Here is a 14,002-nt window from a genome sequence, read left to right as displayed (position 1 = left end):
GAAAAGGCTACCAAACATTTTGGCTGCAAGCAGAAATACCCGAAAAATATCCTGGACTGTGGGAAATCGCAAAGAAATTTTTAATAGCTTTTCCCTCGTCATACCTTGTCGAAAGGAGTTTTAGTGCCGTTACAAACCTCTTAACAAAAAAAAGGAGCAAATTAAACATCACAGAGCGGGGGGATTTGCGATTATTGCTCACAAAAATAAAGCCAAACATTGATCGTTTGCTGACACTTCGTCAAATACATCCTTCCCATTAATTAAAATTCTAACCTGAACCTATATTACCTTATTATTTTTTTCTTGTAATTCTATTCTTTTAATAAATAAAATGTTATAAAATGTACCATTTTTCGTTTTTATTTTACCTATCGGAATATAGGGACAGAACTCAAAAACGACACAATTTTTATTTTTTGGCGGCTTTAAGAATGTGGTAGAAATGTAGCAGCAGGGGGTCCACCGACACCAGTAAAATTTTGAAAGTGGTCCACGAGAAAAATAAGTTTGGGAACTACTGATGTAGATGAAGGCGTGGTAACTGGGCGGTCGCCGCGCGGCGGCTGCGTGAAAACTTTCTCCTCGTGTAACTTACAATTCCTGTAGAAGTTTTCATATCAGTCACTCTATTTGACGCCATCAGTGCCTCTGATTATGCTTGCTCTAAGTGTTAGAAATAATATAAACGATAAAAACAGCTCAAATTGTGTAGTGTTGCCAGCTTTGTTGGTGCATACCTACTGAGTACCGACATAGTTACCTAGGTACAATCTAAACGTAATTATCCTCATTCCCGTCAAACATAATTTCAACTCACACACGCTCACATCTCCACATATATGTGTATAACACGTACGTTGAGGTTATGAGTTAAGGAAAAACTTAACATAATTTGGAAATTGCACATAGAATATTAGGAGTTCTTTCCCAGAAATACTGTTCACGTTTTTTCAATTCTGTCATCGATTAATTGGATCCCTGCTAATAACTATTCTGTTCATTATAAGATTGTTGATTGCAAGATCCAAGACCTCCCAGTGAACTAGGTAATTTGGTTTTGTTATAGTGATAAATGTTAAGAAAACCAGATAAATGGAGCTCGTAAAATGCGTTGCAGTCGGCGATTCGTAAGTTTTTTCTAAGCTCTTTATATATCATTTTTAAATTGAAATGTCTTGATTTTTTTTGCTGTATCCCAGCAACAGAGATGAGCTTACGAGGACGATAATGTTAATAGCCCCATTCTGTCTATCCGTGTCTATGTATGGCATACATTATGATTAATGAAAATAGTACTGTATACTGTGTGTATTTACTAGTATTTAAGTGGTCTGTGGTGTGTATAGTAGTACTTAGTGTAGACTATTTGTAGTTTGTTATAAAATGTGATTGCAAGCTTTGTGTCTTTCATCTTTATTTTTTTTTTTGCATTTTTATTGCTTCTCTAACTTTTAAATACTTCTTACTTTACGTTTTACTTCACTTTAGCAGTCTTAGAGTTAGTACAAACACTCGGAAGAGTTTTTAAATTAACTTATGTTAACAGAATGTGGTAAAGCGTTAGCGTGTTTCGTAGTCATGGACCATGGCCGGTCACGTACAGATAACTCGCGTGATTTAATTGTTGGGAGTACGTGACAGACAGGCTGACAGATAATAATGTTTCTAATCGAGTTCTTAGGTTTTCGCGATTGTTACACATAGGAAATGAAACTATTTAAAAGAAGTCCGTTATCTACTCAGGATGCTGCGAGAGGTCATTGAAATTAAAAAACATCCTAATTTCAACAGGGAAGATGGTTTCTCAGTACCACCAGTATGGGATCCAGTATTTCCTGTAATGAAAAATCCTAAACAGACATAAGACTGCAGTACTAATTAATATGTTTTAGTTTGTTCTAATTTCTATTATTAATTAATAATAAATTGAACTTAATAAAAATTCATTCAATAAAATAATTTGTAAATTTAATGTAGCGTAAATTGGAATGTTTTCTTTGTAAAATTAAAAATAAGGTATTTAATTAATAACTATTGTAACTATAGTGAAAAAAATAGGGTGGTTTGCATCAATATTAGACATAACTGGTTGAAGACTGTACCACCTCAGTCAACCGTGACCATGGGACCTGTAAAGGGCCTGAAACGTCGGTTTGTTTGAAAAAACAAATATACGCGATTTAAATCCGGAATATTTCTAATGTTTTTTTTCGAATAGGCAAGCATTCTCATCCTCCACAATCTCATCAGATGGCAAGAGCCGATGTGATCGAGGACGGAGCGTGTTAATTCGTTCTCACCTTGAAAAAACTCAAGTTATATTTTTAGCCAACTTCAAAAAGGAGGATTCAATCAAAATTAAATCAAAGGAGGAAAATTCAGGACTCCATTTGACTATGTTTTTTTTGTATGTATGTTACGCGATAAGTCTCGTGTTTGTGAACCGATTTTGATGATTCTTTTTTGTTGCAAAATAGGGTATCTCAGTATTGGCCCTATTTAAATTTGAAGAAAATATTTCACCCCTAAGGGTGGCAAACTAGCGGATGAATGGATACTAAAACAACCAACCGGTTGTTTTAGTACGCTGTACTGAGATTATAGTTACATTGTTGCGGAGTAGAGCGACAGGCAAGGAATAATTTTAAACTTACGCGTATTGAACAATACCTATTTATAATGTTAAATATCGACTTCCAGTTGATATGTGATTTATGAGTTTATTCACTTGAATAATTTATTGAGTAATTGTAGAGTAGGATAATAGATAATTATTATAAATGTAAATGTCTCTGATAAAAAAACGCACGCGGTGAAAATCCCCTTAAACCAATACGGCTTATTACAAAAAGGTGTAGTCATTACGATAGTGTTCATGACACTGAATCACAACAAAAATTCAATTTGCCATGATTGCAACACATAGGAAGGTAAGTTGTGTATTTTGTACTGTTAATTTAATAGGCTCTTTTGGCATCATACGGCATACTGAGACTGTTATGTAATAACTCCACTTGCAGGATATCCTTAAAGTCTAATATTTTACTGGTTATTGGCCACCACATCGCGTGTAATGAGACAGCAAATGAACTGGCAAAGGTTGGTGATAGGGAGACCAAAGCTCTACTGGACCAGATAAATACGTCTCCCGACGCGTCTGGTTTCAGAATAAGGGTTGATCGAATTTGATTGAAGGGGTAATTGACAGATCTTGTTCCGTTACACTGGAGGCGTTATTCGAACCTGTTGACTGTACCTAAAACTCTGGCACCATTGTTCGCAGTGGCGTCGGTAAAACCTGTCTGTTCATCACACATGTCTCAAATGAGTTCCCCGAGGACTACCGACTTTGTGTGTAAGTAACATTATACAGAAAACGTTTTTGGACCTGTATAATAATAGTACATACACTAGTTTACTAGTTGAACAAAAAACGGGATAAGTTTGTCGTAAGTTGTCGGCCTCAGTGGCACCGGTGTTGGCACTATTGGCGAATGATTTCAAAATCCTGGTCTTCGACTGCCAGTAGAACCAATTTGTGAAACGCGCTTTTCTAAATTGGTCCGGGGTATTTTGGCTACTGGCCCGTAGTTATTTCATAACTTTGGTATTCTATCATAGGGACAGTTTTATTTGCTATTACGAAGCAAACCGCATATTTTATTGAATTAGTTTCACGATATTATACTTATCAATGTCATAGTTGAAAGGAGACCCGTGCTCAGCAGTGGGACGTATAAATGGGTTGATGATGAATGTCATAGTTATAAATTTGATCTTGTTTTGAATAAAAAAAATTGATTTTTTTGAATTAATGTCTAACTTCATAACAATAATAACGAAGCAGCCATTTATACCAATTGGCCTCAAACTAGAGAATTCCCTAATATGAGTATCAGAGCAACCAAAACTCCCCAACGCACTACCCAGAACACTCAGAATCAATTTAGAAAAGTAGTTTCCCAAAACCCAGAATCTTCTCATATGGAGATAGGACTTATAGTGTTAACCTTGAGCCATCGTGGCCATCAAATAAAATCTATTTAAATATTTCAATAAATTTTATTAGCCTTATCATCAAGCCTGCTCTTTTCAAGAAGCGGTTTTAATATTCCCAGATTTGATGGCTCGTTAAATGTTACTGTGGACGGGAAGCAAGTCCACCTGAGACTATGGGATACAGTGGGTCACGACGACTACGGCGCCGGCCGACTTCGACCACTGTGTTACCTACAGACTAATGTATTCCTTATGTGCTTCTCGCTCGTTGATCCAACGTCCTTCGAGAATATTCGAACTAAGGTAATCCTTTTCTTCTTTAATGATGGAAGAAAATTCAGTATTTAAAGAAATTTATCAAATAAAACGTTTTGTTGTTAATACGTGGGGCGCAATATAATCTGTTTCCAGAATGAATAAGAAAAAATACTATTAATGACAGAAATACAGAAATGAATTTATTGTTTCTCAAAATATTCTCCGTTAGCGTTAATGCACTTTTTTATACGAATGAACCAATTTTGAAAACGTTTATGCCACTCCTCCGTGACAATTTCTGAAACATATTTTTCTTCGACAGCCTCTTCAGGTAATGAAAATCGTTGACCGCGTAACTGGTTCATAATTTTTGGAAATAAATTAAAGTCACAAGGTGCCAGGTTGGGACTGTACGCGGGATGGCTCATAAGGTCAACGTTGTTCACCTTCAAAAATTCATTTGTCTGTCTGGCCGTGTGAGAACTGGCGTTATCGTGGTGAAAGATGATACGGCGTTTACGGTAATTTTTACGGAGTTGGGCAATAAATTCCGGCAAACAAATGGTCGTGTACCAATCACTATTCACGGTACAACGATTCTCCAAAGCAACAGTAGCCACGTGTCCAGTTTTACTAAAAAAAGAAGCAATCATCCGCTTAGAGACTGCACGCGCGCCACTTTGGTTGGTTTCGGCTCATCTCGAAAGACCCATACGCTCGATTGCTGCTTTGTTTTGGGATTGTAACTATAAATCCATGTTTCGTTACCTGTTTCTATGTTCCACACCAAATTTGACGCCCCTTCGTTGAATCTGGTAAGCATGGCATTGTACCAAGTGACGCGATCCGTTTTTGAGCCTCAATCAAATTGTGTCCACCGACTGTGCAACTTTTTCACACCCAAATGTTTGTGTAGTATTGATTGTATTTGAATCACGCCTATGCCTAAAGATGCCCAAACCTCATGGTATATCACATGCCTGTCTGTTTTGATCATACGGCGCACAGCATCGATGTTTTTGTTGTTCACAGCAGTGGACGGGCAACCATCACGAAATTCGTCACTGAGATTCACACGAACGTGTTTGAATTCTGCAAACCAGTATAAATAGTCATCTTGCATGGTGCTTCATCGCTAAAAGCAGTTTGAAGCCGAGCAAAGTCGTAGAAAATCATACTACGAAAATTTTCACGAGTTAAATCCATGGTGATGTAGACAACCAAGCCTAAAATGACGCCACAATGCAAAAACAAGTGACAGTCGGATGAAATAAACTGTATTCTACAGCCAAAGAGCTCCATTTTCAAATGTTGTAATAACTTTTTAAATATTATTTATGTAAGTGACCAGTTCCGGAATCTTATAGTGCGCCCTATGTACACACATGTAACAAACTTAGGCAATAAATAACAATGCAATATTATTCGAGAAGGTCAATAGACGCCAGTTATTGAGACTTTGTCAAGAAAACACGAAACACTAATAGTCATCTGCTGTGGCCCCAATTAGCAGTTGTCGACTGAAAATATTCTGCTCCCCTTCTGTTAGTATCAGGTTATTAACAAAAGGAATTTTTTCCACCTGTCCTTCCATTGTTTGAGTGACGGTTATTATTTATAATTTTTGAAATTTTGTATGTCTGTTTCTCTTTAAAAGCCTTTTGTTACTTGACCTGTGTCATATCATATCATTGGTATAACAAGGTTCATTCTTTGTTTAATTCACTATATGCATACTTAGTTTATTGCATTAAATCATAATCATTAATTAAAAACAAGCAAAAGAAACGTCGCCTCAACGCCTGTTACTTGTTTCTTCGTTCAGTAGCGTTTGCAACACGGCGAGTTGCGTACTCTTGCACACTTCAGCCATTTCAGAATAAAACTGCTACTAACCCCATATGTTGCAAGTTACCAGAATCGTATGCTGTTTGACCTCTAGACGAGTTTTAGGACGATTTCATACAGAGTCAGTTTTAAAAAGATATGCTTAGTTTAGTCTCAGTAACCATTTCAAAATACCAAGAACTTTTATGCCAATATATCAAAATGCTCAGACTTAGGTAGTTTCTTGGTTTTCAATAATTTTTGATAATTTTTCCGCACAACAATCTCCACTTCGTAGCACTACAAAATGACAATGAACTTCGTTGCTTAATGTAAATAACTTCACGGCAATCTACATTACGTACTCTTATCGGATGCGTCATCTTAGACCAGGCTACTCTATTACTAGTAAAAAAAAAGAGACCAAATAAATATTATTTTCTTTCTTTTTTCCTTCTTTCTTTCTTTCAACTAGTGTGCCCGCTTTCGTCTTGATATAACAACGGTTAAGGATTAAATTTTTTTTATCTAACATAAAAAGCTAAACCACTACATAAAAACACAATATAATTGATCTAACGAAGAATTGGAATTGATAAAAATGTGTATGCGTTTATCATTTACAATATTTATTTGAAATGTGATATGTCATAACAATCAGCAAAAGCTAACAGGTCACTATTTTTCCATACTCTAAGAGTCACTACCATGAATTTTTGTCATCCAAGTACGTAGAAGCCGTATAATGATAACTTTTATTGCGTAATTTTAGTTTCACAGCAGGTAGTTCTGAATATCTTGAATGACAAATTTTGAATATGAATCGACACTTTATAAACGTATATTGCCCCGTAAATGAATTTGTGACTTTGTGCAGATGACTGTCAAGAACAACCAGTTTATTTTTATTCCTCGTATTAATTTTATATGAATAACTATTTTTCATTACAATATAACCATTCTTCTTAATATAAATTAAATTTTCATTAATGTTACAATACATTACACTCAGGCACCTTTATAACTTTGAAAAATAAGGAAGTATCATCAGCAAACGATAAGATCTCATGTTTTATACCCTTAAAGAGGCTAAGTAAATCATTAATATAAATTAAAAATAAAAATGTACCTACAATTGAACCTTGAGGGACACTCATGCTAATTGCAGACCCTCAAGATCTCGTACGGTTGATATCGATCTATATCTGTAATCAGTTAAATACCTCCACACCTTAACGGCCTTAAAGTTTACCAACTAAAACATCATGGTGCACACAATCAAATGCCTTGGAAAAGTCCAAGTTACTCCATGCTATCTTTTAAATAACGGACTTGTACAATCAAGGAGTCCTAAGTTCTAGGGTAATCTTAGCTGTCTCCTATCTAACAATTTATAACATGCAAGCTCTGATCTGTTATTTTGTAGTTCTTTATTATGGGAGAAATAAACAAATTTAATATTATTTTACATTATTTTGTATCGCAATATTTTTGCAATACCATTTATGGTCATAGTTCTGCGAGGGCGCTCCGTACAAATTTAATTTTATTTGGGATATGAACTATGAAAATCACACAATGAAACAGCTACAAATCGAGGGCCGTGGTTTGTCGGTCTTTCGTAAATTTATTTTAAAACATACGGATTGCAAAGCTCGTTAATCTCCATATAAAAAAAAATGTTTTATTTGTTTTTTTTTGGATTGTTTGTTTAAAGACATAGTACATTTTGTGTAGATTTCTCTCAATATTTCAGAGCGGTTTCATAACCCATGGTCGTAGGTTGACTATTTTCTATAGGTATCGTGAAAGAACCATTAAAAAATTATATAGGTAATACAGTTACAATGTACCATATAATTTGAACTCAAATTAAATCATGAAATGCTTATACCGCCCGCTGCTTAATTGAATGAAAATGTTATAAAATATTTTGCTCTAAATAATCTGAACTTCTAGTGGATTCGTGAAGTGCAATATCATTGCCCGTTGGTACCTATCATCTTGGTTGGAACCAAGCTGGATCTTCGCGAGGATAAGGAAACCGTCCAGATGCTTAAAGACAAAACGCTTGCGCCTATCACATATCCACAGGTAAGTTTAGTAATTTTAGTAGCAGTAGAACACCTGGTGAAAGAGTTTGTCCAGGTAAGCACTGCCGCTTTACCTATTTCTGCTGCCAAGCAGTAATGTGAGCGTAAAGGGTGCTGGTGAAATTACAGGCACATGGGACTTACCAATCAATGTCTCAGTGGTAGTGCTTCTAAAATCTTTGCGATATAGCGTTCTGAGTGGCACCGCAATTAATACAGACTGTCGCTTAACACAAGGCGCACGACATTTTATGATACCAAAAACGAGACGACCACGTCCCATTTTTAGTATCATAAAAAAAACTTGAGTGTAGTCTGACTTTTATAAGTATGTAACTGTTAGACGTCATTTTAAATTGGGTAGCATTTTTATCTATATAGCCGTATTCTTCTTTCATAATCATGTACTCAGTAAGGTCTTCAAATACACAATTATGATCCAAAAACAGAAATAAGAGAAGGGCGCGTTTATTCGACACGAATTTCTCTCGTTCTCGCCGGGCGGAAACCGCGTAGCCGCCATTTGTTTAGCTTTTACGTTTTGACTTAAATGAGGTCACGCGGGTGAGACTGACTTGTGTTTGGTCTACGCTGCGTTTGCTCGGCTTCCGCGCGGTTGTATTTAAATGTTGTTTCCTAGTAAATAGAATTCAGATTCGCCATTAATGTACGTGAAAGCGTGGTAACTCGGCCACGCGAAAACTTTCACGTCGTGTAACTGGGCGCTAACTGTCATTTTTAGCCATCCCGAAGAATAAGTCACCTAAAACATATAAAAACAATTTGAAACAGTACGTGAGCATGTCGCTCTTTTTAAAATCCGTAGCACCCATTCAACATACATTAGCGTCTTTTTTTCATTGTTTACATTTCCTTGTGCAAATGTTTGTATTTCCAGGGCCTTGGTATGGCGAAGAAGATAGGGGCAGTGAAGTACCTCGAGTGTTCTGCGTTAACAACGGAAGGCCTAAATACGGTGTTCGATGATGCGACACGCGTCGGGCTTATGCCTCTACCGTCGCTCAAGAAGAAACGGGCGTGCGCGCTACTATAAAATATAACACCATTATTTTTATTACATAAGCTAACTATGATAATTTTCGTACTTAACTTCGATCAAAGTCGTGGTGTCTAATGTTGAGTTGAGTGCGCTGTCAGAACCCTAATCATCTGGTTTAACAAGTTACTCGGTGATTTCAAGTCAAAAGTTAATTTTTGTGATTGCTAGGGGCGCTGTACAAATTGTCATACAAAATTGTCAACAGCATCGTTAACTATTTAGTTAACGATGCTGTTGCTAGCAATTATCGATAACTATCATAAACTATCCGGTCAGAGTACTCTAAATAATAATAATAATAATAACGCACACACTCAACATAGCCCCGCACTAGGGAAATTCTGTGTCGCGGGTTCTATGGACACACACACATAGGGTCGTATTCTAGAACTCTACTCAATGCTCAAATCAAGATCTGAGTATGATTTCAAGCACTGGAAATACGACTCTAATGGCAGGGACTTGAGTATGATTTCGAGTGCTTTAAACCATACTCAAATTCTGACTTGAGCATTGAGTAGAGTTCTAGAATACGATCCTTAGACAACCACAAATTACACCCAAACTCACGAGAGAAATAAATGTAGGCCATATAAATATTTCTCCCGGCCCGGGAATCGAACCTGGGACCTCTGCGTGGCAGTCCGGCATGGCAACCGTACGGCCACAGAGGCAGTCTAAATATCTGTATATTTAAGATACGATAGCGAAGATGTGTTAATGCACATCTCTTTTAACGCCCCGACTGACATAGCTAGCTTACACGGTGATAAGAAATTTCCATTTGACGTAGCTCAAAACACTGTGAATTTCGTACTTTTCACTACGATGACGACTACTGTCTTCCTTTTTGAATAGGCCTCAACAATTGCGTTTTAGCTTTAAGATTTTAACGTATTGTTCAGATGCAAAAATTAAATTAGTGTGTAAATAAATGATTAATAATTTTCTACTTATTATGCACGTTGACCACGTCCGATATTCAACGCGCGCACTGTCACTTTGGAACGAAGTCAACTTTTGTATGGAGTTTTGAATTGTGACATTTCATTATAATATATTTTTTTAAATAAAATATTAAATTTGCAATGTGTGTTTTTTGTAATACTAAGTGACGGGACGAACAGACTGGTGTATATAACAGTTGCAGCTTTTAATCGTAAAGATCTTAGGGGCACTGCCACTGTGTCCGTCACCTTGAGACATAAGTTGACAAGTCTCATGTGCCGAGAAATTACACTCCAGCATCCCTACCCCTCCAAACCGAAATGCAGTAATGCTCACATTACTGCTTGACGGCACAAATATGTAAGGTCGCAGTAAATCCCTGGACAAATTGTTTCAAAAGGTGTTTGCTTTTCCTCATGCTACTACTAAACTTTGTCTTTAAAAAGTTATATGATTGGGGAATTGGAAACTATTTTTGGGTGAATAATTAAATAAATATCTATTTTAATGACGCTTCATATGTGTTGTATGTAGTTGTCGTTTTTGAGCCTACGGTCAATCCTATATTTTAACATATTTCAGGCAATTCGGTCAATAAATAGTAAGATCGCTGCGTTTTGTGCATATATTTGCATCTGGTTGGCGTCCGCTGTCGAGAATTCTTTCAAACATTATAAAACCTCTGAATAATTCAAAATATATTTGTATTAACTGTTCAAATGTTTGTTTCATTTCTAATCACATCTTCTATATCCAATGCAATGTGTTTTCTAAAGATGAGACTATTGTTACTATTTTATTTTGCTTGTTTTGTCCATCGATGGGGCAAGGAGATGTTTAAAAGATCAAGCTTTTTAAAGTTTCCCAGGCTCTTCAGGGTTAAATATTGTATTTGCATTAGTTGGATCTTAAGCCAGCATTTCAGTCTCAAAAAATTGCTCTGCACTGATAATTTCAAAAATCGCTCTGCACTGATAATTTCCACTGGCAACATGTAAAGTAAATAAATTATAGTCCGAAATAATCACAATAGCAGGAGAAATTAAAGCGAAGTTATTACGATTTGACATTATTGAATTTACGGGGTGACTTTTTTTTATTACCCGAGGGAATCTGCCGGGGTTATGTGGGGCTGAACCCTGAAGGGGAGCAACCCAACCGTACCAAACCCCCGGGGTGTTCCTCCTCTCCGCTGCAGGTAGAGGCACGGCTACGCTATTGCTCGTCCACGCCTCCACCAGAGGCTGGCCGCGCCTAGCGCAGCCCCTCCCCGAGAAGAGAGACACAACGGTCCCCTGATTCCAAATGTAAGGCTCGCCGAACACCAGACGAGCCTTCCATCTCGGGCCCCTCCATGCTGGGCAGCGAACTCCCCCGAGTCCGCTACCGAGTAGTTCTGAGGATGCTCCCCCAGCCCCCGCGGCGGATCTGTTGGTAGGCTCCGCCGCAACACCCTACGCGCATCCACGTGAACTCTCCGTAGAGAGTCCTTTGGAGCGGCCATCGCACGGGCCAATCGCCCAAATTCGGCCGCGGAGGACAGGACGAGCGGCAACGACACACCAACACATCTCTTCCCCAGCGGTCCCACCACGACTGCGTCTGCACCCTAAGCAGTGCAGCCCCGCCCGAGTCGCGGAGGATAGGACGAGCCACAACGACACACCGACACGTCTTTACCCCCGCGACCCTCCTCGCCGCATGCGTCCGCGCGGACCCGCTCGGCCTAGATCAAGACGAGCCCGCGCGATACGCCCTCCTCCTCGGGCCAGTCTAGCTCCATCGGCCGGCCCGTGAATTCCTCTTAGCTTCACCGTGGGATGAAATCGACCACGGCTAGTAGAGCCCGCCCCCCCCGCCACGACAAGGCGGGAACCGATTCGGGGGGTCGCGGGGTGCCTTATTCTAACGTGATCATGCCGTAGTTTAAAAAAAATGGTTTAGTTCGGTAAAAAGTCATTAATTAGCCGATTGTAATCACAAAATAAGTTTAAGAACATTTAATCGATCTATCGTTTTGTAGGTACAAGCGTGTTTTTACTATTCACCCTGAGATAAGCTTATGCCGGTCATATCGTTCTTGAATCTTGAGAACCACAGCACGTAACTAATCTATGATTGAGCTCTAGGAAGTCGCGATTTACTCGGTTCTAGAACCAAAGGCCCAGGTCAATATAGTCTCAACGTTTTTTTTATGATATCAAATGACGGGACGAACAAGTCGTGCGACTGATGGCAAGTGACACGCCTGTCCACAACAGTTGCACTGCCACTCACAGCTTTTAATCGCAAAGATCTGAGGAGCACTGCCACTGCACCCGTCAACCTGAGACACAAGTTGACAAGACCCATGTACCTGTAATTTCACCAGTACCCTTATTCTTCAAAACCGGAACGGAGTAATGATTACATTACCGCTTGGCTAACTTTTTCACAAGGCGCTATACTGTTACTAAAATGGTGCCCTTTTAGTGTTCGCGCTGGGTAAATCTAATTCCCGCGCGCGGCATTATTCATCTATGTATATTTAGCATTAGTCAGATTATTTAAAAAATACACCACTCTTTTCTGTTCTTATTCATTTCATTAATTATAGCGTGCTTTATTATGAATAATGAATTAATTATGCGTAATCAAAAATTTATTCACTAGATCCGATCCGATCCGATCCGATCCGATCCGATCTAAACGTGAATCAGTGTTACTTGAATATAATTGAAATTTGAAAATAGTGCGTAGTACCTAGAGATGGGTTTTACCCGATAAATGTCCGTCTAAGGATATATCCGATAAATATCCGTTTTTACTGAGTAAATTTATCCTAAAACATGAATAATGATTTTTTTGTATTTTTTATAATAAAATTAATTAGAGTTTATTTATTTACTAAATAATTACGTTTTTACCATTCTTTTATGTAACCATACTGTTCTATCTACGTTTTACGAGTCGAGTGGTATAAAAAAATCGATTGACAGAAAGTTATCAAATTACCTGTAACCCTTGAGCTGACCTATTCTGTGTTAATAAAGTGCGACCCAACTTTATGGCCTTGGGGTCTACTGCGTACTAAATAAAGTCATGTTTGGACTTCAAATAGTCTAAAGATTCTCTTTCATATTTCACACACAAAATCTATTAATTAAAACACATGCCATAATAAATAAATGTTTATACTTGTATAGGTACACAAAGTGTTTTAAAAATAACTTTGTTTTACTCAATATAAATAATAAACCACGATAAAAAATATTTATCCACGTTTTTGGATAAATATCGAGTAAAAATGGATATTTATCATTGACTTACAAATAAATGGACGACGGGTCTAATACAAAAACCACGAAAAAAATGTCCCAAGTCAACCTATTCGAAATTTAAATTGTTATGTCATCGCAGTATCGCGCTGTCTACGGACATTTGTTACATTTGTTCTACGGAACAAATGAAGACTAAAGCGGAGTGTCGCGCTCTGTATACGATTTTAGCGCCTTACAAGTGCGGACACTTTTTAGCGCGGACCCGACGTCCATATAATTGTAAGTCAATGATATTTATCCTGATTATTTATTCCAATGATATTTATCCATGACCCATCTCTACTAGTACCACTTGCAGAATTGGTTTATTTTCTTGGTTTATGCTTATTTATTTACATTATTATTTTAATGCACGCTATTGTGTAAGTCAAGATTGCATACTTCACATCGATTTACTCTTATTATGCTTCAACTGTAGGTGCATTTATGTTTATTTTTTTATTTTCTTTTTTGATGTTTTAATTATTACGATGATTTAGTTATATGAAAGTGAG

General features: G+C 37.6%; 1 protein-coding gene across 1 annotated transcript; it reads left to right on the top strand.

The window, feature by feature from the left end:
* Nucleotides 1–982: 982 nt before the first annotated feature.
* LOC113233729 (ras-related C3 botulinum toxin substrate 1-like) lies at nt 983–9,602 on the top strand. The gene is made up of 5 exons (XM_026468908.1): nt 983–1,130; nt 3,287–3,358; nt 4,122–4,305; nt 8,047–8,181; nt 9,079–9,602. Exons 1-5 carry the CDS (start codon nt 1,096–1,098, stop codon nt 9,232–9,234), a joined length of 582 nt encoding a protein of 193 aa, XP_026324693.1. The 5' UTR covers nt 983–1,095; the 3' UTR covers nt 9,235–9,602.
* The last annotated feature ends 4,400 nt before the right edge of the window (nt 9,603–14,002 follow it).

Source organism: Hyposmocoma kahamanoa, unplaced genomic scaffold (genome assembly GCF_003589595.1).
Source record: "Hyposmocoma kahamanoa isolate Upper Pololo Valley unplaced genomic scaffold, ASM358959v1 80, whole genome shotgun sequence".
Lineage (NCBI taxonomy): Eukaryota > Metazoa > Arthropoda > Insecta > Lepidoptera > Cosmopterigidae > Hyposmocoma > Hyposmocoma kahamanoa.
This window is presented reverse-complemented; position numbering and strand designations above follow the sequence as displayed.

Coding starts and splice junctions, on each gene's coding strand:
- LOC113233729 (XM_026468908.1), top strand. CDS start 1,096: ATGGAGCTCGTAAAATGCGTTGCAGTCGGCGATTC. Junction 3,359..4,121: donor GAGGACTACCGACTTTGTGT/GTAAGTAACATT, acceptor TAATATTCCCAG/ATTTGATGGCTCGTTAAATG. Junction 8,182..9,078: donor CGCCTATCACATATCCACAG/GTAAGTTTAGTA, acceptor TTGTATTTCCAG/GGCCTTGGTATGGCGAAGAA.